General features: G+C 40.3%; 1 protein-coding gene across 8 annotated transcripts in view; it reads right to left on the bottom strand.

Moving 5' to 3' along the window:
* LOC144992115 (inter-alpha-trypsin inhibitor heavy chain H3-like) overlaps nucleotides 1-23,165 on the bottom strand; it is a 60,912-nt gene that overhangs the window by 15,246 nt on the left and 22,501 nt on the right. For 6 of the 8 annotated variants that reach the window (XM_078946928.1, XM_078946926.1, XM_078946925.1 and 3 more), the window contains exons 2-15: nucleotides 10,807-10,967; nucleotides 9,681-9,785; nucleotides 9,393-9,555; nucleotides 9,192-9,302; nucleotides 8,176-8,304; nucleotides 7,948-8,064; nucleotides 7,674-7,842; nucleotides 7,468-7,578; nucleotides 6,217-6,398; nucleotides 5,930-6,109; nucleotides 5,728-5,849; nucleotides 4,035-4,222; nucleotides 1,878-1,919; nucleotides 1,400-1,441 (exon numbers count right to left, since the gene is read on the bottom strand). In XM_078946928.1, the coding sequence (XP_078803054.1) occupies nucleotides 1,400-1,441; nucleotides 1,878-1,919; nucleotides 4,035-4,222; nucleotides 5,728-5,849; nucleotides 5,930-6,109; nucleotides 6,217-6,398; nucleotides 7,468-7,578; nucleotides 7,674-7,842; nucleotides 7,948-8,064; nucleotides 8,176-8,304; nucleotides 9,192-9,302; nucleotides 9,393-9,555; nucleotides 9,681-9,785; nucleotides 10,807-10,967 (1,822 nt within the window). The remainder of the gene's footprint in view (nucleotides 1-1,399; nucleotides 1,442-1,877; nucleotides 1,920-4,034; nucleotides 4,223-5,727; nucleotides 5,850-5,929; nucleotides 6,110-6,216; nucleotides 6,399-7,467; nucleotides 7,579-7,673; nucleotides 7,843-7,947; nucleotides 8,065-8,175; nucleotides 8,305-9,191; nucleotides 9,303-9,392; nucleotides 9,556-9,680; nucleotides 9,786-10,806; nucleotides 10,968-23,165) is intronic. The other 2 variants (XM_078946929.1, XM_078946927.1) reach the window with 1 other exon arrangement.

Raw genomic sequence — 23,165 nt, forward strand, 5'->3', positions numbered from 1 at the left:
TGTTTGGGTGGGAGTGGGAAGGAGCAGGCGGATGGGCACAACCGACGGAAGAAGGCTCCCCACGAGAGACTGGCGCCCCAGCCAGCCGGAGTAGGCGCCCCACCTCCCAGGGCGACCGGGAAACCAGAGGGCGGCCAGCCGGCCGCAGACAGAGGTAGAGCCAGCGCAGAGAGACAGTCAGCTAGGAAGGGGCCCGGCAGGAGGTCCAGCCCCACAACTCATGCCCCTGACCTGAGGGACTAGCAGTACGCCCCCCTCCCAGTCAACCCCCCCAGAAAAAACAAGAAGACAAGAAAGAAAGAAAATAAAAAAATATCCCATCCCACCCCTACTAGGTGATGTGACTAATCAGTTGGGTAATGCCTAATTTTGCAGCTGTTGTTAAAAATCAAAGCAAGACACAAACAGAGGAGACTTTCTGCACATTTCTCTTTAACTGTGTCATCTCCCCATTTTTTAACAAGAGACAGCTTTGTTCCTAAGATACAATCACCAAATAATTACTACAATGAACTGTTACATGACGAGAAAAGTGATCCAGAAATGATAAGAAATGTGCTTTAGGAATGCAGAACACCTTTAGTTTTAGGATGAAGAAATATAATAAATAAAGATACTTTAGAGGTTTTAAATATGCATTTATAAGTAAAAAATATTTAGGAATGTTGTTGGAAAGAATAAAGGGGTCACTGCAGACTAATAGACACAGTTTGAACAAAAGTGTGATTTCTACGGCGGCCCTGAAGTGTAAATCCCATCAACAAATCACTGGACACAAAAATGTTTTAACGATCACGACAATTTCAAAAGGGAAAGCAGATATAAACAAAAACAGCATTACATTTTAGAAAAAAAAACAATATTCTAGAAATAAAAACAAAAAAGAAAGGGGATCTGACACGACTCCTAGCCTTGATTAACCCTTGTGCTATCCTATGGGGTCAAGATGACCATTGACGTGTTCTCCCTAACATGACAAAGGTGGATAAAGGTGGAAAGATTTCATGTAATCCATGGACACCAGTTAAGATCACAAATCATTGAAGAAAAAAGGTTCAGAGCACTGTCTTGAGGGTTAAGATTACACAACTCCCAATGATAAAATGCCAAGGATAGCACAAGGGTTAAAAGCAAAAAGATATAAACTACGGTTAAATCTCATACAAATCATTTTGCAAACAAAGATTTATATATAAAAACAATATTCTAACAAAACAAAACAAATCCGACCCATTAGTTACTTCAGTGCTACATAGACACTTTAGCATTTCAACTGATCAAAATGAAGCATTAATCAATAATGCCATTATTGAAAAATGCAGAAAAAGTGAACAATCTGACAGAATATAATTAACTTTAAATAAAGAGAAAAATGACCCAGAGATGTTAACATATTTACCTGGGAGTCCTCGCTGTCCCATTAGTCTAGATGATGACCCACCTGTAGGATAAAAGAACATTTATAATGAGAAATTTTTACTTTTTACTTTTTTTTTTCATAACTGCAAAATACAGTTTAAAATTTTATGATCTGACTGGCTTCATTCAGGTTTGAAGGAGCGAGGCTATTCAGAGCTGAATAACATACACAATAAAAAATAGGAACAAAATAAATATGGATTGCCCCTCTGTTCTTTTATTTGCTGTTGCTTCTCTCTCTTACTGTCCATATCCAAACACAACCTAATTTTGCAGCTGTTGTTAATAATCAAACCAAGACTCAAACAGAGGAGACTTTCTGCACATCTCTCTTTAGCTTTCTCATCTCCCCATTTTTTAACAAGATACAGCTTTGTTCCTAAAATTCAATCACCAAATAAATACTACAATGAACTGTTATGACGAGAAAAGTGATCCAGAAATGTCTGGAAATTTACCTGAGGATACTGGGTGTCCCGATACACTAAATGACGACGCACCTTTAGGATGAAGGAACATTTATGATCAGACAAACAGAAGAGTCTTTCTGCATATCTGTCTTTAACTCTCCCATCTCCAGCGAAGATGGAGATGGAATGCCCAGCCTAAACAGGGATGCCCAGTGTATTTTAGTCTGTTTAGTCATTACCTGCTTAACTATGACTTTATGTTCTTTATGATTCATGTTTATTACACAATTACCAGTTTGAGGCCCATTGAGATGACTATTGTTGTAAATATTGGGCTATAAAAATAAAAATGAATTGAAATTTAATCTCCCCATTATTTAACTATATACAGTTTTGTTCCTAAATTGGAATCACCAAATAATTACTACAATTAACTGTTACAAGACGAGAAAAGGGATTCAGAAATGTTGGGAAATTTGCTTTAGTTTTAGTATAAAGAAACATAAAAAGAATGAGTCTGAAAGATGTTTCTGTGCCTAAGGGAGACAGGTTTCAAATAAATTAATTTGATTTTTTTGACACAAAAATGAGTATCATAACTTGTTCGACCTAAAAAAAATACTTTTGAAGAACTAAAATCACAGGATTTGAGAAGAAACTAAATTATTGATGACAAAGTCTGACTTTTTAAAGAGATGGAACATGTAATTTCAGTCAAATTTAGAAAGAAAGTTAAAACTTCAGCTTTGAAGTTAAAACAAACATCACTGTGAAAACAAACACTTTCAGCGTGAGACTGTTTTATCATTTTATTTTATCTTTCTTCTAACTTGTTCTGTCCAACAACTGAGCAAAAAGATGAGGGCTGAAGGCCTTTTGTGTTGGACATGTTTTACTATCACAAAAAGAGGTTATATATCTTTGGAAAACCAGAGTGTAAAGTTGTATTTTTGTTTTTGTATTTATTATTTATTATTTATTTGTTACATTTGCTGGTGTGGAGAGGGAGAGGGGAAAAGTGTGTGTGTGTGTGTGGGGGGGGGGGGGGGTAGAACAGAATAAAAGGAAGAGAGGTGGAGAAAGTGGGGGATACAAGCGCCGATTTGAAGTATATTTTTTTACATAAAGCAACAGGATTTTGTCTTGTAAACACGTTAAAGAAAATTAAGAATCAAAAGAGGTTGTGCCAAAAATATTAGTTGGCACATTGGACATTAGATTAAAGTCCTCTTCATTTTCCTATTTTGCAAAATGGGTATTATTATTATTTCTGCCTGATGTTTTTGCAGCATCTTGTTTGAGTATCGATTTTGTGACCCTGCCTTTTATTGTTTGTTTTGTTTGACGGAAACTTGTTTTTATTCAATAAAACTAAACCCATAGTAAAAAAAAAAAAAAAAAAACATTTATTGAATTTTTCCTCTAACTTCATCCAGTAGGGGATTAATTTTACTGAAAAAAAGAGTACATTTTTGCACTTTAATTGCACTTTCTAAGGTCAATGACTGTAATAGTTTTAAATCTGTTTAAATAAAAAGTTATGTATGTTATAGAACTCTATTATTTATTATTTTCACCATTAATTCATTCATTTATTTTGTCATCAAAACTGTCAGAAGTCAGAACTCTGTCTCCCCCTCTGGTCACCGGCGCAAGGCGTCTCCAGAGTTCTGAATGCACTTCATCTCCCAGCAACCCCAGCTCACAGCGCCTGGATGCCACATACCTGACACTCATTTTGCAATCACTCACTAAACACTTAAGCTCTGCACTGAGCCTCAGTCAGTATGAAGTGTTGTTTGTGCCACTCTGACTACATTATGAAGCATTATAACCTGACCTGAGTTCCTGACCCTGTGTTGTATTTGACTCCGTTTGCCTGCTGCCTGCCCCGAATCTCGCCTGGATCCTGATTACTCTGTTTCTCTGATGCTCCCATGGTTGTTATTGACCCCAGCCTGCCTGACCCTGATTTACCTTTGTGGAGTTTTAGCTGTGCTAATAAGCCTGCTGCATTAGGAACCAGTAGTCTGCCTGTTGTTATGACAAAAACAAACATTAACCACATTTTATAGAGATAAACCGCAAAACCTAACATTTTTAGTGTTCTGTTGTTGTTGTTTTTTTTATTAAATAAAAAAGTTAAAGTACTAAGAGAAATGTAAAACTAATTTTGTCCTTTGTCGTGGATTTGTGTTTGCTCACTTTGTAATCCATATCGCAGGTGGTCTTGTTTTGGATTTCCCTCCTGAGGTTTGTGAAGAACTTCTATGTCCTCCTCTTGTGGTTTAGTGACCACCATGGATGTCAGGGGGGTCACAAAGCTGTACTTCAGTGACAGCTCCAAAGCCCTTTTCTTCACATTTTCTTTTTCACTCCCAGACACCAGCAGCCTGCATTGCAATTCAAGAGTTAGAAAATGTATATTTTTAATGCAGTTTTGCATGTTGATAATTTGCACAGACTCTGCTGGGCAAACTGCACTTTATGAAACGGAGAACATTTCAAAACTGAAAAAAATACAATTCAATTTAGTATAAAAGTATTTCCCCCTGAAATACCAATCAAAGCAGTGCACAAAACGCACAATAAGTGTGTTTAGGAATGTCACTTTAGCTTGCTATGGAGTCTTCTGATATAATTAATCTTAAAACAATCACTGGATCTGGATGGGGCAATATTGTAAGTATAAGTATATTCACTTTAAGAATCCATGAAATCAATTGTGGGGGGTTCCCCAAGGATCCATTTTAGGCCCACTACTTTTTATTGTACTGTATATGTGCTGCGACTTGGGGAAGTCATTAAGAAGCGTGGTGTGTCCTTTTATATGCTGATGACACACAACTTTACATTGCTTTTTTTCTGATGGCAAAGATTCAGTCGACATACTTTTAAACTGCATTTTAGTAGGGATGGCCCGTTTGACACGGACATTCCGGCGCATGTGTCACCTTGATGAAACAGAGTGGTTCGGCACAATGTTTTGGGCGTGTGTCAACTAGCGCAGATCACGTGGTTGATGACGTATGAAGCGCCAAATGTATGAAGGTAAAAATGCTCCAAAAAGAACGCACTTGTAGATTTGAATTTAGAACTTGTAATATAGAATGTGAGAACTTGTGCATCAAAAATCTGCATCTGTGTGTAAAAATCTTCTGCTGGGAACTGACAAATTTCCATTTGCATGTGTTCATTTAGAGTTACAACTTCAGATCTGTGATTACAACTGCTCAAATGTGCTTCTGCGTGTGCTCAAATCAGCTGGCGCAAATCACAAGTGTGCTACTTTGAAGTTGTTAACAACATTGTTAATGATCATAAAATTAATGTGTCATTTCCACATTGAAGTGCTACAAGGAGTTTAGTTAAAGCATATGATATACGTCCAGTCCGCCACCAGATGCCGCTGTTCTGTGTGGTTTCAAAGCCCTGAAGCCCATTTTTCCGGCACAATTACATGAACCCCTAGGAAAACTTCATGGGGCTTCTATTCCCATCCCTACATTTTAGACATAAAGTTATGGCTACCAAAGAACCTCCAACAACTCAACTAGGAGAACAACTGAACATTTCCAAGTGGCCTTTTATTGTTGCCTGTGCAATAATGATGCTGTCTAATCAGCATCTTGATATGGCGCACCTGTGAAATGGGATGGATCATCTCTGCAAAGGAGAAGTGCTCACTGTCACAAATGTAGACAGATTTGTGAACAATCTTTAAGAGAAATTTTTATTTTATTTTGTAGAAAAAGGTTTCAGATCTTTGAGTTCAACTCATCACAAATGGAAGCAAAAACATAAGGGTTGCAATTATATTTTTGTTCAGTGTAGCTTCCCTAGAATAACTCACTGATTTGCAAAAAGATGAAACAGGCAGTACAGGTTTTGCACTCACTCTTTTTCCAGCAGCTGTTTGACTGTCAGGTAGGCCCAAACTCTCTCTAGAACGCTGTCAGGAACGTTTTCAATGGGGTCTGGATGGGTGCTGGCTTTTGAAAAGGTTACATTATTCCTGAGCTGTCATAAGAGGAAAAAAAGGAAATGTAAAAAGATGTATCTGTGAAAATAACAGCTGATTTTGTGTTGTAAATACTTACTGAAATGGCCACAACTTGAGGAATAAAGTTGTCAACTTCATTGTCAAGAATCTGTCCGGCCACCACAATCTCAGAGCCGTTATAGTATTGACTGAAATTAGTTTGAGTCAAGTTGGTGCCACCTTCATAGATCATTGTAACATCTGTCAGCAGTGGAGTAGCAACCTCTTCATAGAATCCCTGGTAAAGTAAAGAAAATGACACAGTATGCATCTTTTTCATAGTGAACCATCTTCTCCAGAGGGTCGATTTTAAAACAATAGAATGGAAAGTTTTGTAGGAAATACCTTCAACTGTAAATCTGCATCAGCATCTTCATAAATGCGTCTTGCCACACCGTTGTTCGTTAGCGACAATTTTTGAAGGAACTCGAAACTGACATCAAAACCAAAGCCAAGACAGTACAGTGGGAACTTGCCTGCGATGGCTCGTCTCACATTTGCTTGTATTGTTTCTCTATTTGTAACACCTGGAAAAAGAGGAAACATTCCTACCTGAGCTAAGTACATCAGATTTTTCTTACAGCAGAAACTTGGTAAAGTTAAATGTTTTTCTCCTTGGCATTCTGTATATGTAGCTAATACTGAAGTAATAAGTACAACAGATCTTCCGAGACTGAGTTTGAACCCCTTCATTCTTATTCTCTTGGTTTGTCTTAGCAAAAATCTCCATCCTTATTGCCCAAGAGCTGCTACTGTTGTTAGCCTGGATGCCACCAAGAGATGACTTTTACAGCACCCCCAATATGAACCTTATTGATTTATCTCAGAATTTGCACCAAAACGTGTAATGCAGAACCCATGAAACAATTTAATTTGTTTCTTAAATTCTTTGTCTAATTAGACTGTTAAAACCACAAAAAATTAAAGTATTCAGCAAACTTCAATAACCTTCAGCTGTATCAGCAGCATCAGAGTTTATTGTACCATTATCAAAACACAACAACTTTTTTCAAACATGTTTTGATGGCAGCATCTTCATCAACAAGGGGGCAAACATTTTCATCACAGATGCTGTGCTGCCTGTATTAGCATTATCCTCCTGAGGAGTTTGAAGGGATGAGAATTACATGAATCAAAAAATATATCAATTTAATATTGAGGGGGAAAAAAAGTTTAAGTAAACACAAAAAATGATGCAATACACTATCAAGATATTAAAAAAAAGTGATTTAACAAAGACCGTCATTATTTTAAAAGAACAGAAGCTAATTTTTTGCATCCTCGATTTATTATTTTATTGTTTATGAGAGTACATAACAGTCTAAAGAGTAAAGCAGTATAATATACTTATTTTGTTTGTTTAATCCAATTTTTGAATGAAGTAATAATTTCTTTGAATACTTTTATACTTCTTCTCTAACTGGTCGCCCAAATGCTAATTTCAAGACTGTAATTAATAAAAAAAAAATAATTTTTTCTGGGCATAATTGTAATCATTCTCAGGGCTTTGGTCATTGTCTTTTCTCTTTGAAGACATTGAGCCACTCATCCAAGTGGTTTCATCATTCATGTGGTCTGTGTGTCTGGAGGCATTACCTGATGTTGGGTCTCCATCCGTTAGCAGTATCAGAATAGATGCTGAACCTTCTCGTGGATATTTTGTCAGCATTTTGGCTCCTTCTAACAATGCTGCATTAATATCTGTGGCTGAGAATCAGTTTTTATAAAATATTACAGAGACATCCTTACGCCAAAGAAATTGGTATCCAAATGCAAAAAAAAAAATTCCCTTAAACCCCTACCTCCTCTGTCACGAATATTTCGGGTAAAAACCTTGGCTTTTTCCACATTATCACTGGTTGCCGGAACAAGCTCTTTTTTCCAGTAAAAAATTTCACTGTCAAAGGTGATCAAACTAAAAAAATCCTGCTCAGCAAGGTCACTCAATATCTGCAGCAGAGCTGTTCGAGTCTAAAAACCAATGGCACAAAAAAAATGGATTAATTCGTTATCAAATTGAATTATGTTGCAATCAACTGTTAAGCACTGAGAAAAAGAACAGTTTTACCACTTTACCTGTTCTATTTTTGTGCCACTCATTGAGCCACTTCGGTCAATAACAAAGACCACATTCTTTGGGATTAGGGGAAGTCTGGACGGAGCAAAGTGATGCACAAAGTAGCCATCTCCTTTCTGAGGGGCAGGAAAAAAAATCAAGTTTTTTGTTTGAAATGCATTAAAGTGTTTTATTATGCCTTAACATCTCCAGTGTTAAACAACATCCTGTAAAAAGTAAGGTTTTACCTGGATGTCACCAAATTCGTTCTCTCTTTGGACGTCATAACTAATAATTAAATCTCCATTCAGACCTTGCTCTCCACAGCCATCACACGTCTGTTGTTGTTTCACAGTGGGATAGAAATGCACCCAAGCCTGGAAACCACAATAATAGGATGTAATTATGTTAATTCCACTATGTAAGACATTATTTAATTTTTACCTTTGTACATAAAACAATCGCCAATATACTAGAATAAAGGTGGGTAAAGGCAGCCACAACCAGGCCCAATACAGGATGTAGAAATGTGTAATGTAATCCAAAAACCAAATCAATCGTGTGAATCATTAACAGAACTTTCATACCAAATCTGTTCAAAACGAGCAGCAACAACCCACATTGGGTCGCCTGAAAGGGTCAGCTGTTGTAAAAGAGGGAGAAGACGAAGGTGTATGTGTATACGCAAACAGAAAGGAAAGACAGGAGAGTAAGTCTTACAGTATTGAATGTGCCTCAAAAACTGAATCTTAAGAATGTTTAAAAAACTATAGTGTGAAGAAAAAATGTCTTTTAATCTGTCTTGCAAAAAAAAAATCTAGTCAAGGTTTTTAAAAGCAAAATTGTCTTAGTTTGAGAACACGTGTTTTCCTAAAACATTCTTGGTGAGACCATTGTTCTTGGAAGATATTTTTTGTGTATTTAAATAAAGACATATCAATGTGGTAAGAATTTCTGACTTATTTCTAACGGGACTATTTTGCAGTGTAGGGACTTTGACAAGGAAACTAGAAGAATGGCCAACATGATGGAAATAAGAAAGGAAAATATTCTGTGTTCAAGAGACCAGAGAGAAAGGGAGTAAGGCTCGTAGATTAGGAGCAGATTCAAGCTGTTTTAAAATGGTTTGCATTTTCTACCTTACTTGTTGGCCCATAGGGGTTTACAGCCAGAGATCTATTCACCCAAGCATGCACACATTCACGGTTAAAAGGAAATCTTTGGCAGAGTTGATACAGAACGTATATATGAAGTGAAATATCACCTGTTTGTCTTCTTGTGTCTTAGTAATGGCATTAGCCAGTTCTTTGACGCTCAGTCCCCCTTTTATGTCAACAAAAGTGATCCCTGCTTTTTCGTGCATGTACACGTCAACCTGATGGGAACACGAAAAAACATCAACTGGAAAAAAAAACTAACAGAGCAGTTTTTATCCCATTTTTGTTTCTCTAGATGCACAAAATACCTTAAAATCTCTGACTGGCTGCATGGGTCGAGCGTGGATTTTCAGCTCATACTTGCCATGCTTGCGTCTCATGAGTTCCTCATAGGTGAGCTCAAAGGTGACCTTTTTGTTAGCAGCAACAGTGACCGATGTCCTAAACTCCTCCAGGGTCCTGCCAACAGAACTGCAGCAAAACATGTTTTGACTTAGACCACTTCAGACTGGGCATGGATTGTGAATTCTGATGATAAAGTTATGAGAGAAGAAAAAAACGAAATCCTCAGCATCAGATGTCAGTATTTTACATACCTGACAATTCCAGCACTTTGACCCCGAGACACAGCTTGTGTGTACTGCTGCTGAGCTTTTTCCTTTGTTTTCACAACACCATCATATGCTTGTCCATCTATATACCTAAAGAAGACAGTTAAACAATAGTAACTTTAATTCCTTTCATGTAATTAATAAAACTAGGCTTGAAAAATTAATATTAAATACATTTAATGTGTTACATACTGTATGTATAAGTGCAAATATGTAAATTTATCATTGAGAGCAATTAAAACCAGAAGGAGCTGCATTTCCAAAAGAAAATGCAGGGTTGATGCTATATTACTGAATGAAAATAAAACTTGAAGGGTAATGATTGGCAAAAAAAAAAGAAAAAAAAAACAAGAAAGAAAGAAATGATCAAAGTTGACCATAAATAAAGTGAAAACAGCACAATTACAAAAAAAATGTTTTTGTGAAAAATACCAGAGCCGGTTATTGAACCAGCGAGCTTCTGCTCCAAGGATTCCCCATGGGTTTCAATGGAGCCAAAAATCCTGGAAATCCAGGATTATCTTTAAAAGTTCAAGGATTTGAAGGACCAAAAGTCATAGCTGGAAAAAGATGAAAGAGCTGAACATTTGAAAAGTTGAAAAAGTTAAAATAGCTGAAAAATTGAAGAAGGAGTTAAGCGGGAAAAAATAGAGGAAGATACTATAATAAGGAAAGAAAAGCAGGAAAACAATGGGTTGAATACTTTATAATGTCAATTAAAAAGGGACCAACGTTTTGCTGGGTTATTTCAAATCAGGAAAAAATATATAATTTTGGTTAAAACAAAACCAATGTAACCTAAAATATTAGTATTGCTCCAAGAAGTAACCCAGAAATATTTCCCAACATGAATTAGAATTGTGTTGAAGAATTGAAATTATTTTTATTTTTTCCAATCAGTTGATGACTAATTAACCTGACAGTGTTTGATAAATCTATGTTTAGATATATTTCTTTTGTTTGACTTCTTTAGCTTTTGTTGTTGTTGTCGTTTGCTTGTTTTGATTTCTCGAATAAGCCAATTCTAATGAATAAAACCAATAGCTATGATTGTAAAATACTCTTTTCTACATTTTTAAGCAGTTCAATAGAAAAGGTTTCATTAACACACATTATGAATTTACTGATGAAGGCATTCTTGGGAATCTGGACGTGAAACTCGATTTCCTTCGACTCCCCCATGCGATTGGCCACGCGGCTTGTGATGACAGTAGTGGCATAACGGTTGCTCACAGTTGAGTTGATGTGAAAGCTGTAAATGTCCCAGTCATTCTGTGAAAACAGGGGAGATATTTCACAACAGACACGGAAAAAAACTCTTTATGTCTGATTGGCCTCATCAAATGAGTGCTGTTTCTGCTGCTGTATCTGTAATGACACACATTTTAACTGGGCTTGACTTTTTGTTTGCAAGATTTCTCTTAATGCAGTCAAAATGGTCAAAGGTGCAGTCGCTGGTGGGGTCATCATCATCATCATCATCATCGTCGTCTCCTGCAGGGCGACAGGGTCCTGTCCCCATGTTTAGAGCTGACCTGGTGGACCAGCTTCAAACAGGTACAGAGGGTCTGCTGGGAACGTCTGGCTGAGCTCTTCATCAGGGAAGTCTTTGTGGATTTGGAGAAGGCATTCGACTGCGTCCCCTGTGGTATCCTGTGGAGGGGGCTCTGGAAGATGCCTTACTGAAGGCTGTCCGGTCTCTGTTCGCATAGCCGGCAGTAAGTCAGACCTGTTCCTGGTGCATGTTGGACTCTGGCAGGGTTGCCTTTTATCTTGGTTCTGGTCACAGTTTTTTTAGACAGAATTTCTAGGCACAGCCAGGGGCCAAAGGAGGTCTGGTTTGAAGACCACAGGATTTCCTCTCTGTTCTTTGGAGATGATGTTGTCCTGTTGGGTTCATCAAGCCAGGACCTCCTGCGTGCATTGGGGCAGTTTACGGCCAAGTGTGAAGCGACTGGGATGAGGGTCAGCACCGCTAAATCTGAGGCCATGGTTCCCCACCGGAGAAAGGTAGTTTGCCATCTCTGTGGGTGGAGTGTTCCTGCCCCAGGTGGAGGAGTTTAAGTATCTTGGGGTCTTGTTCACGAGTGACGGAAGACCAGAGCGTGAGATTGACAGGAGGATCGTCCGTAGTTATGCGGTCGCTGTATCGGTCCGTTGTGGTGAAGAGCGAGCTGAGCCAAAAAGCAAAGCTCTCAATTTACCGGTAGATCTTTTTTCCAATATTCACCTATGGTCATGAGCTCTGGGTCATGACCCAAAGAATGAGGTCCCGAATACAAGCGGCTGAAATGAGCTTCCTCCGTGGGGTGGCTGAGAGCTCCCGTAACCCTTGTGCTGTCCTATGCACTTTACCATTGGGAGTTGGGTCATCTAGACCCACTAGACAGTGCACTAAACCTTTTTTCTTCAATGATTTGTGATCTTCACTGGTGTCCATGGATTACATGAAATCTTTCCACCTTTATCCACCTTTGTCATGGTAGGGAGAACACGTCAATGTAAGGGTGGGGTCATCTAAGATAGCACAAGGGTTAGAGATAGGGGGAGAAGCTCGGTCATCTGCTGAGAGCTCGGAGTTGAACCACTTCTTCTCCACGAGAGAGCCAGTTGAGGTGGCTTGGGTATCTAGTCCTGACGCCTCCCTGGGGAGGGGTTCCGGGCATGTCCCACTGGGCGGAGGCTCGGGGAAGACCCGAGAACACGCTGGGGGGAGAACATCTCTCGGCTGGCCTGGGAACGCCTCGGGGTCCCCCCAGAGGAGCTGGAGGAAGTGGCCGGGGCGAAGGAAGTCTTGGCATCTTTGCTTCGACTGCTGCCCCATGACCTGGTTCCACATAAGCAGAGGAATATGGATGGATGGATGGATGGATAAATATCTTCCTGACAGCATTTTGAATTGATACAAGTATTGCCAAATAAAAAAGCACAATATATCGTTTTCTCCGCACAGCCCTACTCTGCATCCTCCACAGCAACAAGCTTTGCCATCTCCACCAAAACATGCCAACCGAAACCAGGGATCTTTGGACCATCACAATGAAATGCTAACAGATAGAAGGTTTGAGAAAAGTTAAAAATGTCTTGTTTCCTACATTGGTATCACTGATTATTTTAGTACACTTCTTTCGAGAGAACACTGGGGGGCAGTCTTTGTATTTGAATTGAAATCAAGGTCAGTTCAGGAATTCAGCAAGCGTTAGTTGAGACGATTAAAAACTCAATAACAATGCAAACTGTGGTCCTTATGCAGGATTTTTTTAAATCAATATTGATTTCTGTGCATGGATTTTCTGACCTTAACAAAGGTGCAAATGTTTACACTGTGAATAATAATTTTTGTTTTCAACTAAACTTGACAGTAAAACTTAGAAAATAAGGTTGTAACCTTGTCCTTAGACCAAGTAGAATGAGATACACCCACTCTGTTTATTTAACCTGATGGGTCAGCAAATTACACAATGTTGTCCTCTCAATATAAAAAGGGAATTTTGCAGTTTACAATGAAAATTACATCCATCCACCCAGTGGCCTTACATGTTACTGATATTCATGTGTCTGCACTCGTCCAGTGAGTAGTGGCTGAGAGAAAGAAATCCTAGAAAAAAACTTCTTGGTTATTATTTAATGCCTTTTTATTTATTTATTTAATTTATTTTACATCAAGTATTTTTTATTGGTATTTCAAATTTAAACAGAGGGTACAAGGATTCAAGTTTGACAAAGTATACAAAACTGATTACATATCCCCCACACACCCTCCCCTCCCTCCCCTTACTGCAACATTCTTTCAAACTACAAATATTTTGTAAAATATAAATTTTCAAAAGAAAATAAACCTCCCAATTGCACATTTCCAAAATACAGAGTCAATCATTAAATATTCTAACAGCAGTGACATCTAAATTCTTCATATAATTTAAGAAGGGATACCAAGTAGTATCAAAATCTTGTGTACAACTTCTAGCAGAGAGGCGAATTTTCTCCAAAGCCAAATTATGTTAGAGATCATTTATCCACATCTTTAATGTTGGAGGAAAATGATCCTTCCATTTGAGAAGAATAAGTCTCCGAGCAATTAAGGTCCCAAAGATAATTAGGGCCCGAGCACGGAGTGCAAGGACCCTATTGTATCTGTAAGAGTTATTATTAGGGCCCGAGCACGGAGTGCAAGGACCCTATTGTATCTGTTAGGTTTATTATTATTAGGGCCCGAGCACGGAGTGCAAGGACCCTATTGTAATTCGAATGTTTATTAGGGCCCGAGCACGGAGTGCAAGGACCCTATTGTATCTGTAAGAGTTATTATTAGGGCCCGAGCACGGAGTGCAAGGACCCTATTGTATCTGTTAGGTTTATTAGGGCCCGAGCACGGAGTGCAAGGACCCTATTGTAATTCGAATGTTTATTATTATTAGGGCCCGAGCACGGAGTGCAAGGACCCTATTGTATCTGTTAGAGTTATTATTATTATTAGGGCCCGAGCACGGAGTGCAAGGACCCTATTGTATCTGTTAGGTTTATTATTATTATTTTTCTTCCGCCGGAAGAATCGCATTTTTGAGGCCTTTAACATACCCCAAAACTCACCAAATTTGGCACACACATCAGGAGTCGCGAAAAATTTCGTATTTTATGGGAAATTGGCATGGGTGCGCAAAAATGGCTCGACAGCGCCACCTACAGTGACTTTTGTCCCGACGCCCCGCATACGCTTTAACGTACAAGCTTGATTTTTACAGGGCATGTTCTTCAGATGGAGACCTACAAAAAAGTCTGTGAGGACCCACCTGTCACTCGCACAGGAAGTCTGATATATTGAGGTCAATATGTCATTTTTGCTCTATTTTGGACATTTGCAGGCCTCGCTCTAGAACGAACTCCTCCTAGAGATTTGAGAGTAATGACTCCAAACTTTGGTTTTGTAAACTAGACACATGTCCGATCTTAAATTGCAAAGCTTTTAAGTTTTTATGGATGTTTGTGACCATGGCGGCGCGTCAAAATTGGAGGTCGTTTCGAAAACACGCCATGAAAAGAAAAATGGCCATTACTCAGCCATAAATAATCCAATCTGATCCAAAATTGATATGCATGATTGTAGTCTGACTCTGAACACATCTGCAGTGAAAGAATCCGGAAAAAGTGTAGCGCCACCTGCTGGCAAGATGAAATGACATGTTTTACTTGGAGCATCACTGCTCTGAGTAGGATGAGCCGACACACCTGAAAATGACATCCACCTGTTGAAAAGCCATTGAAGTTTACTCTGACAAAAAACCATAACTTTCAATGCGGGGGTGTGGTCGTAACAGAGCGGCAAAGTTGGGCATCTCGCCATGCACACAAAAGTTGCTCTCACGTGCACATTCCTTGTCCAATCTCACTGAAATTCAATGGATATGATGAAGCTTCTATTCTGAACCCATGGATATGACAATCTTGGACGAGCTCTATAGCGCCACCTAGTTATTGCATTGGGCACATTCTGCCCTGTATTTTCTCTTTGCTTTGTCCGATGTGCATGAAATTAAAACTGGAGATACTCAGAAGGGTCCTCTCTCATAATCTGAAGTTTCATGGGTGTACACCTGACGGTGCCTGCGTAACAGGAAGTGGTCGATTATGTGCACCCAAATAATAGAAATTTATTATAAATCAGCCGTTTGTCTCAGGAAGCTGAGATTTCAGAATTAGATGCCTTTAATAACCTCCAGCTTTGATATGTAACACAATAGGGTCTATGAGAAACTTCATACCTCTTTTTTTCCTATGCAATTTTGGACTGAACAAAGATTTTTAGCATAAATTCTGTTTAGGTTATCAGCACCAACGACTACACTTTAATAGGCATTTATGTGCTACTGCTTCCTAAAAAAATTCAGAATGATTGAAGTTACAGGTGAACTTTTATTCAACATTTCATCCAAAAAGGTCCGAAAACGTCTTTTTAGGCAAAACTACAAACACCTATCATTTTTCATAACTTAATCATCATATATCAACACCATTTATTTTTTTAAATGTAGGGATCTGTGTTTGCTGCCTTTTGATATTTTTTTCAGAAGTCCAGGTGAAACAGATGATTTTTAAAAAATCCTGATTCATCCCAAAACCTGTGCTTTTTCCGTCTGGACTCCAAACAAGTGTGTTTTAAAATTACTTATGCTTCAAATATCCACACCAAGTTTCACACGCATATAGCTGAACATGTCTAAATGCTTCTTGAATATTCTTTACAGATATAAAATGAACTGGTCAACTGTAGGATGTCATTTCCTCTTACATGGTTCAGTCTTTTCCTCATGCTGCAGCCTGCTCCTCAATCTGCTCTGTTGCTGGAGTCAAATTTCACCCCCCCCCCCCCCCCCCCCCAACACACACACACACCAGCTGCCTATTCATATGCTAACTAACCCAGAAGTGAGGTGACAATAGTTTAGACACAAGAGGGAGGGCAGACTGCTTTTTCATTTGTTTTGTATGTCTTTCATAGATTTTTATGAATAATCATTGCTTTTCTAGTCATGTAAAATGCAATTAACTTAATATTTTATCTTTTTTTTTTACAAACAAAACATATGAATGTGCTCCAAAACAAAACCCAACTCTCAGTACAGTTCTACAGATGTAACATAAGACTTAGACAGTAAATGTCTCTTTTATCCTTTTTTAATCAATGCTGCAACTTCTTTTCCTTAATATAAATCCAATGAAATTAAACTACAAAACCAAAAAACACAACCTATAGCAAATTTCTCTAAATAAATTATGTGTATATACAATATGTAGCACTTTTAAACAAAATAATAACAAATCCTTCCAATACAAGCACAGAAAAATGGAACACAAAATTTAAAACCCAAATTTGAAATGGCAATTTTAAAAAGATAATTTTTTCAGCCTGCTAAAAGTGCACAATTGTAAAAGCTCTTTTATATAGACAACTGTTTGGTTGCTTAGAGCTCTAAATATAAAAACAATGCCTTTATGGACGTGGCACGGATGGCACGGATGTTCAGCAGGGTAAACCCCAGGAAAGCGGCGGGACCTGATGGAGTTCCCGGAAAGGTTCTGCGGGCCTGCGCCGATCAACTCTCCCAGGTCTTCACAAAAATCTTCAACCTGTCGCTAGCTCAGGCTTTCATCCCTGCTTGCCTGAAGTCATCCACTATCATCCCGATACCCAAAAAGTCCTCATCCACAGCCTTCCTCACGGACTTCCGCCCAGTTGCACTCACTGCTGTCATCACAAAGTGTCTGGAGCGGCTGCTCCTGGGACACATCAAAGACTCCCTCCCTCCAATCTTCGTCCCCCACCAGTTTGCTTACAAACCAAACAGATCAACGGATGATGCCATTTCCATCACCCTCCACACTGCGCTGAGCCACCTGGAACACAGAGACACCTACGCCAGGATGCTCTTTGTGGACTATAGCTCAGCCTTTAACACAATCATTCCTGACATTCTGGTCAACAAACTGTCTGAACTAGGACTCCACCCACTCACCTGCTCGTGGATCAAGGACTTCCTGACAAACAGACCACAGACAGTCAAACTTGACCCCCACCTCTCCTCCACCCGGACGCTGAGCACAGGCTCCACACAGGGATGTGTGCTGAGTCCTCTGCTGTACACACTGTACACAGCAGACTGCAGACCAGCCCACACCAGCAACACCGTGGTGAAGTTTGCAGACGACACTACTGTGGTGGGGCTGATCTCTGGGGACGACGAGACGGCCTACAGAGACGAAGTCCTGAAACTCTCAAGGTGGTGTCAGGCTAATAACCTTATCCTGAACACCACCAAGACCAAGGAGATCATCCTGGACTTCAGAAAAAACAGAACAGATCCACCCCCACTCTACATCGATGGAAACTGTGTGGAGAGGGTCCACAGCTTCACCCTCCTGGGCACCACCATCTCTGCTGACCTCACATGGTCTAACAACACCATGACTGTCATCAGGAAGGCCCAGCAACGCCTGCACTTCCTGAGAAAACTTAGGAGGAACGACGTCAGCCAGGAGCTGCTGGTAACGTTCTACCGCTCAACCATTGAGAGCATTCTGTCCTATGGCATCACAGTGTGGTTTTCCCACTGCACTGAAGCAGAACGGCAGAGTCTCCAGAGAGTGGTAAAGACAGCGCAGAGGATCATCGGCTGCCCCCTCCCCTCACTGAAGGACATTTACCAGTCTCGCTGCCTCAGCAGAGTGACTAGCATCACCACTAACTCCACCCATTCTGCTTTCCATCTGTTTGAACTGCTGCCCTCTGGAAGGAGGTACAGGTCCATCAGAACCAGGACAAACAGACTAAGAAACAGCTTTTTTCCACAGGCAATTATCATACGGAATGCACATACGTCCACCAACCACACCTCACTCTAATTTTACTCCACCTGCAGGTGGATCACAGACTTCCTGACGGACAGACAGCAGTATGTGAGGCTGGGGAAGCTCGTCTCAGATACTCGGACCACAAGCACCGGATCCCCCCAGGGCTGTGTCCTTTCACCCCTGTTACTCTCCCTGTACACAAACAGCTGCACAGCTGGTCACCTGTCTGTCAAACTCCTGAAGTTTGCTGACGACACCACACTCATCGGCCTCATCTCTGACGGAGATGAGTCGGCCTACAGGAGTGAAATAGCCAGGCTGGTGTCATAGTGCAGCGCTAACAACCTGGAGCTTAATGCTCTGAAGACAGTGGAGATGACAGTGGACTTCAGGAAGGCCCCAGCCCCCCTCCCCCCTGTCATCCTCTGTGACTCCCCGGTGACCTCTGTGGAGTCCTTCTGCTTCCTGGGAACCATCATCAGCCAGGACCTCAAGTGGGAGCAGAACATCAGCTCCATCACTAAGAAGGTCCAGCAGAGGATGTACTTCCTGAGGCAGCTGAAGAAGTTTCACCTCCCTGAAAAGATGCTGGTAGACTTTTACACCGCCATCATCGAATCCACCCTCACGTTCTCCATCACAGTCTGGTTCGCTGCGGCTACGGCCAGAGACAAGGCCAAGCTGCAACGCGTCATCCACTCAGCAGATAAGGTGATCGGCTGCCACCTCCCGTCTCTCCAGGAGCTGCACATCTCCAGGACCTGGAGGTGGGCAGCCAGGATTGTAGCCAACCCCTCTCATCCAGGACATAATCTCTTTTGGCCCCTCCCTTCTGGCAAGAGGCTCCGGTCCATCAGGACCAGGACCTCGCGCCACAAGAACAGCTTCTTCCCCACTGCAGTCAGCCTGCTGAACAGTACCCCAACTCCCCCAGGTGACCCCCCCCCCCCGCCCCGCCCACCAAAGGACTGTCGGTGCCACTTACAGGCCCCACCATCCCAGCCCATCTGTGCTCCCACTTTAATTCACCTTACTCTACTGTATATAGTGTGTTGTTGTTGTTAACTTAATTTTTAACTTATTCTTAATTGCACTATACACCAAGTCAAATTCCTCGTTTTGTAAAGTGCGCTCTACTGAACCTGGCAATAAAACTTTTTCTGATTTCTGATTCTGATTCTATTAATCATTGTTTTTTATTCATTCAAAATGCAATTAAATCAATATTTTATCTTTTTTCTTTTCCTTTTTCTTTTTTCTTATCTCTTATATCCTTTTTTATAATCAATGTTTGAACTTCTTTTCCTTTCTATTGTCATGGTTTCAGTTTGTTGTCTTTTTTTTCGCTTTAGTTCTTGTTCTGTCTTGTTTGGTTCTGTTTCCTGTTTTATTTTGAAAGGTTTCCTGTCTTGTCATGTTTCTTGAGTTTTACTTCCTTTGGTCCCCATCTGCCCTAATCGTGTTCACCTGTGTCTTGTCTGCCCTGTCTGTATATAAGTCTTGTCTCTGCCTTCCTCCTGTGCTGGTCCATTAACTTCTGCTCATGTTGATCACGTCTTCTTGTCTGGCGTCCATGTCCCTTGCCATGCCACAGTAGGTTTTTGTTTTTAGTTTTGTCATCCTGCTCTGCAGCGCTTTTTGTTAGTTAAATAAACCCACTTGCCCTGAACCCGTTTGCCTCCCGTCTCTGCGCCTGGGTCCTACCTGCTCTCGAGCCTCCCCCCCACACGACATCTATACATCCAATGAAATTAAACTACAAATCAACAAACACAACTGATAACAAATGTCTCTAAAAAATGATGTGTATATTTGCAGAACCTTAAAAACACCAAACAAATAACAAATGCTTCCCAATTAAAGCACAAAAAATGGAACACAAAATGTAAAACCCAAGTTAGAAATTGCAATTTGAAAAAGATACTTTTTTCAGCAGCTTTTCAAAATCAATCACCAATTCTACTCTTCTGTGGATGAAACAAAGAACTCCAGAACAATGAAGCCATTTCTCTAAGTCTCTCTCACCTTCAGTTTTAAACAAGGTCTGTGAAAATCCACCATACATTGGTCACATGAACTCAGAGACCTGCTAAAAGTGCACAATTGTAAAAGCTCTTTTATATAGACAACTGTTTGTTTGCTTAGAGCTCTAAATATAAAAAAAAAATGCTTTTCTATCACCTAGACACAGATGGAGAACCATATCAACTGGATTAATAACAGGGTGGCATGTTTAGGTTTAAACTTACATCAATAGACAACATGAAGCTGTCCATCACATTTTTGACCTAAACATGTAAACACATCCTTGGCTCTGCGGTTAGGAAATGGTATTTGGGAATCTCTTTATACCAGGAGCCAGCCTGGCCATTGGAACATCGCCACAGTGCCCATCCAGACTGGGACAGCAACGGGGTCCACTTCAGAGCCGTGAGCTGCTGTGTTTAACTCCAGCTGTCCCAGCAAGGGAGACAACTGCAGCAACATCCACTGACCAAGCTGACAAGCCCTGGCAGAAAAGATCCCCACAAGAAAAACACTGGCTCAGGCAGGCTGGTCAAAAAAAAATAGTTTTGCCATTGTCTTGCAGCTCGCAGATCAAGTGGTTTAGTTTTCCAGTAATGTCAGTCAAGAATGCAAGTTCAGATTCACCATATTCATATTCACCATATTCAACAGACATCTCCTCCAATAGCACCTTAAAAATCCTGTGCTGTTTTGCTTTGCAGCTGAGGTTGTTTACGATTTTCAGAATAAGAGTCATTATATGTCCAGAGCCAATCACTTCTGCACATAAGGCCTGCTGGTGAATGACGCAGCAGTAATGCAGACATTTTGGAAAGTCTGGGTCAGCTTTACAGTGAGTGATGAAACCTGTTTGTCTATTGATCATAGCAGGAGTCCCATCTGCAGTCACTGCTACCAGCTTTTCTAATTGTACCTTTTTCTGCACAAAAACTCCTTCATCGTGTTATACATTTCAACTCCTCTTGTAGTTGTCTGTTAGGGCAGATGTGTCAGGAGTTCTTCTCTTGTGGAAACCAAAAGCTATGCTGTACTGTTGCCGTCCACAGACTCATCACACTGGACGTTAACCACCTGCACTTTGCAAGATCCCGGTCCAGCTAATTGGCCAAGTTATCAGACATAGCTGACACTCATCTAGACATTGTAGTGGAAATTGAATGAGTTCTATTGTTCTCATCCTTAGGGACAGTGATAGCAATTATCATCATTGCTTGAATTTTTTTCATGCTATATGCAAAAGTCTTTGTCCCTTAAGGCAACAGATTACAGCCCCCCCCCCCCCCCCCAGGCTGCTGTCGTATTAACAATAGCTTGGAGCTCCAGAATGGACAAGAAAAAACGACGAGAATGGCTCGAGCAGGGCGTTGCTCACGGGGCGGTCGCTCGTGCCATGCGGTCGCACGTGCTCGGGCCCGCTAAATGCTACTTGTAGCTTTAATTATTATTATTCTTTTTCTTCCGACGGAAGAGTCGCCTTTTTGAGGCCTTTAACATACCCCAAAACTCACCAAATTTTGTATACACATCAGGAGTCGCGAAAAATTTCATATTTTATAGGAGAACGGCATAGGTAAACAAAAATGGCTCGATAGCGCCACCTGCAAAATTTGTTTTCGCGAGCACCTCCATATGCTTTATAGTACAAACCTGATTTTAACAGGGCATGTTCATCGGATAGAAACCTACAAAAAAGTCTCTTGGGACCAAGCTGTCAGTCGCACAGGAAGTCTGATATTTTGATGACAATATGTCATTTTTGCTGTATTTTGGTCATTCGCACGCCTCGCTCTAGAACGAACTCCTCCTAGAGATTTGAGAGTAATGACTCCAAACTTTGGTTTTGTAAACTAGACACATGTCCGATGTTAAATTGCAAAGCTTTTAAGTTTTTATGGATGTTTGTGACCATGGCGGCGCGTCAAAATTGGAGGTCGTTTCGAAAACACGCCATGAAAAGAAAAATGGCCATTACTCAGCCATGCATAATCCAATCTGATCCAAAATTGATGTGCATGATTGTAGTCTGACTCTGAACACATCTGCAGTGAAAAAATCTGGAAAAAGTGTAGCGCCACCTGCTGGCAAGAGGAAATGACATGTTTTACTTGGAGCATCACTACTCCGAGTAGGATGAGCCGACACACCTGAAAATGACGTCCACCTGTTGAAAAGCCATTGAAGTTTACTCTGACAAAAAACCATAACTTTCAATGCGGGGGTGTGGTCGTGACAGAGCGGCAAAGTTGGGCATCTCGCTATGCACACAAAAGTTGCTCTCACGTGCACATTCCTTGTCCAATCTCACTGAAATTCAATGGATATGATGAAGCTTCTATTCTGAACCCATGGATATGACAATCTTGGACGAGCTCTATAGCGCCACCTAGTTATTGCATTGGGCACATTCTGCCCTGTATTTTCTCTTTGCTTTGTCCGATGTGCATGAAATTAAAACTGGAGATACTCAGAAGGGTCCTCTCTCATCATGTAAAGTTTCATGGGTGTACACCTGACGGTGCCTGCGTAACAGGAAGTGGTCGATTATGTGCACCCAAATAATAGAAATTTATTATAAATCAGCCGTTTGTCTCAGGAAGCTGAGATTTCAGAATTAGATGCCTTTAATAACCTCCAGCTTTGATATGTAACACTATAGGGTCTACGAGAAACTTCATCACTTGATTTTTTTAATGAAATTTTGGACTGAACAAAGATTTTTAGCATAAATTCTGTTTAGGTTATCAGCACCAAGAATTCAACTTTCATAGGCATTTATGTGCTACTGCTTCCTAAAAAAATTCAGAATGATTGAAGTTACAGGTGAACTTTTATTCAACATTTCATCCAAAAAGGTCCAAAAACGTCTTTTTAGGCAAAACTACAAACACCTATTTTTTTTCATAACTTAATCATCATATATCAACACCATTTATTTTTTTAAATGTAGGGATCTGTGTTTGCTGCCTTCCATATTTTTTTCAGAAGTCCAGGTGAAACAGATGATTTTAAAAAAATCCTGATTCATCCCAAAACCTGTGCTTTTTCCGTCTGGACTCCAAACAAGTGTGTTTTAAAATTACTTATGCTTCAAATATC

This window comes from Oryzias latipes, chromosome 5, assembly GCF_053564925.1.
Source record: "Oryzias latipes strain Hd-rR chromosome 5, Olatipes_Hd-rR_3.1".
NCBI classification, from domain to species: Eukaryota; Metazoa; Chordata; class Actinopteri; order Beloniformes; family Adrianichthyidae; genus Oryzias; species Oryzias latipes.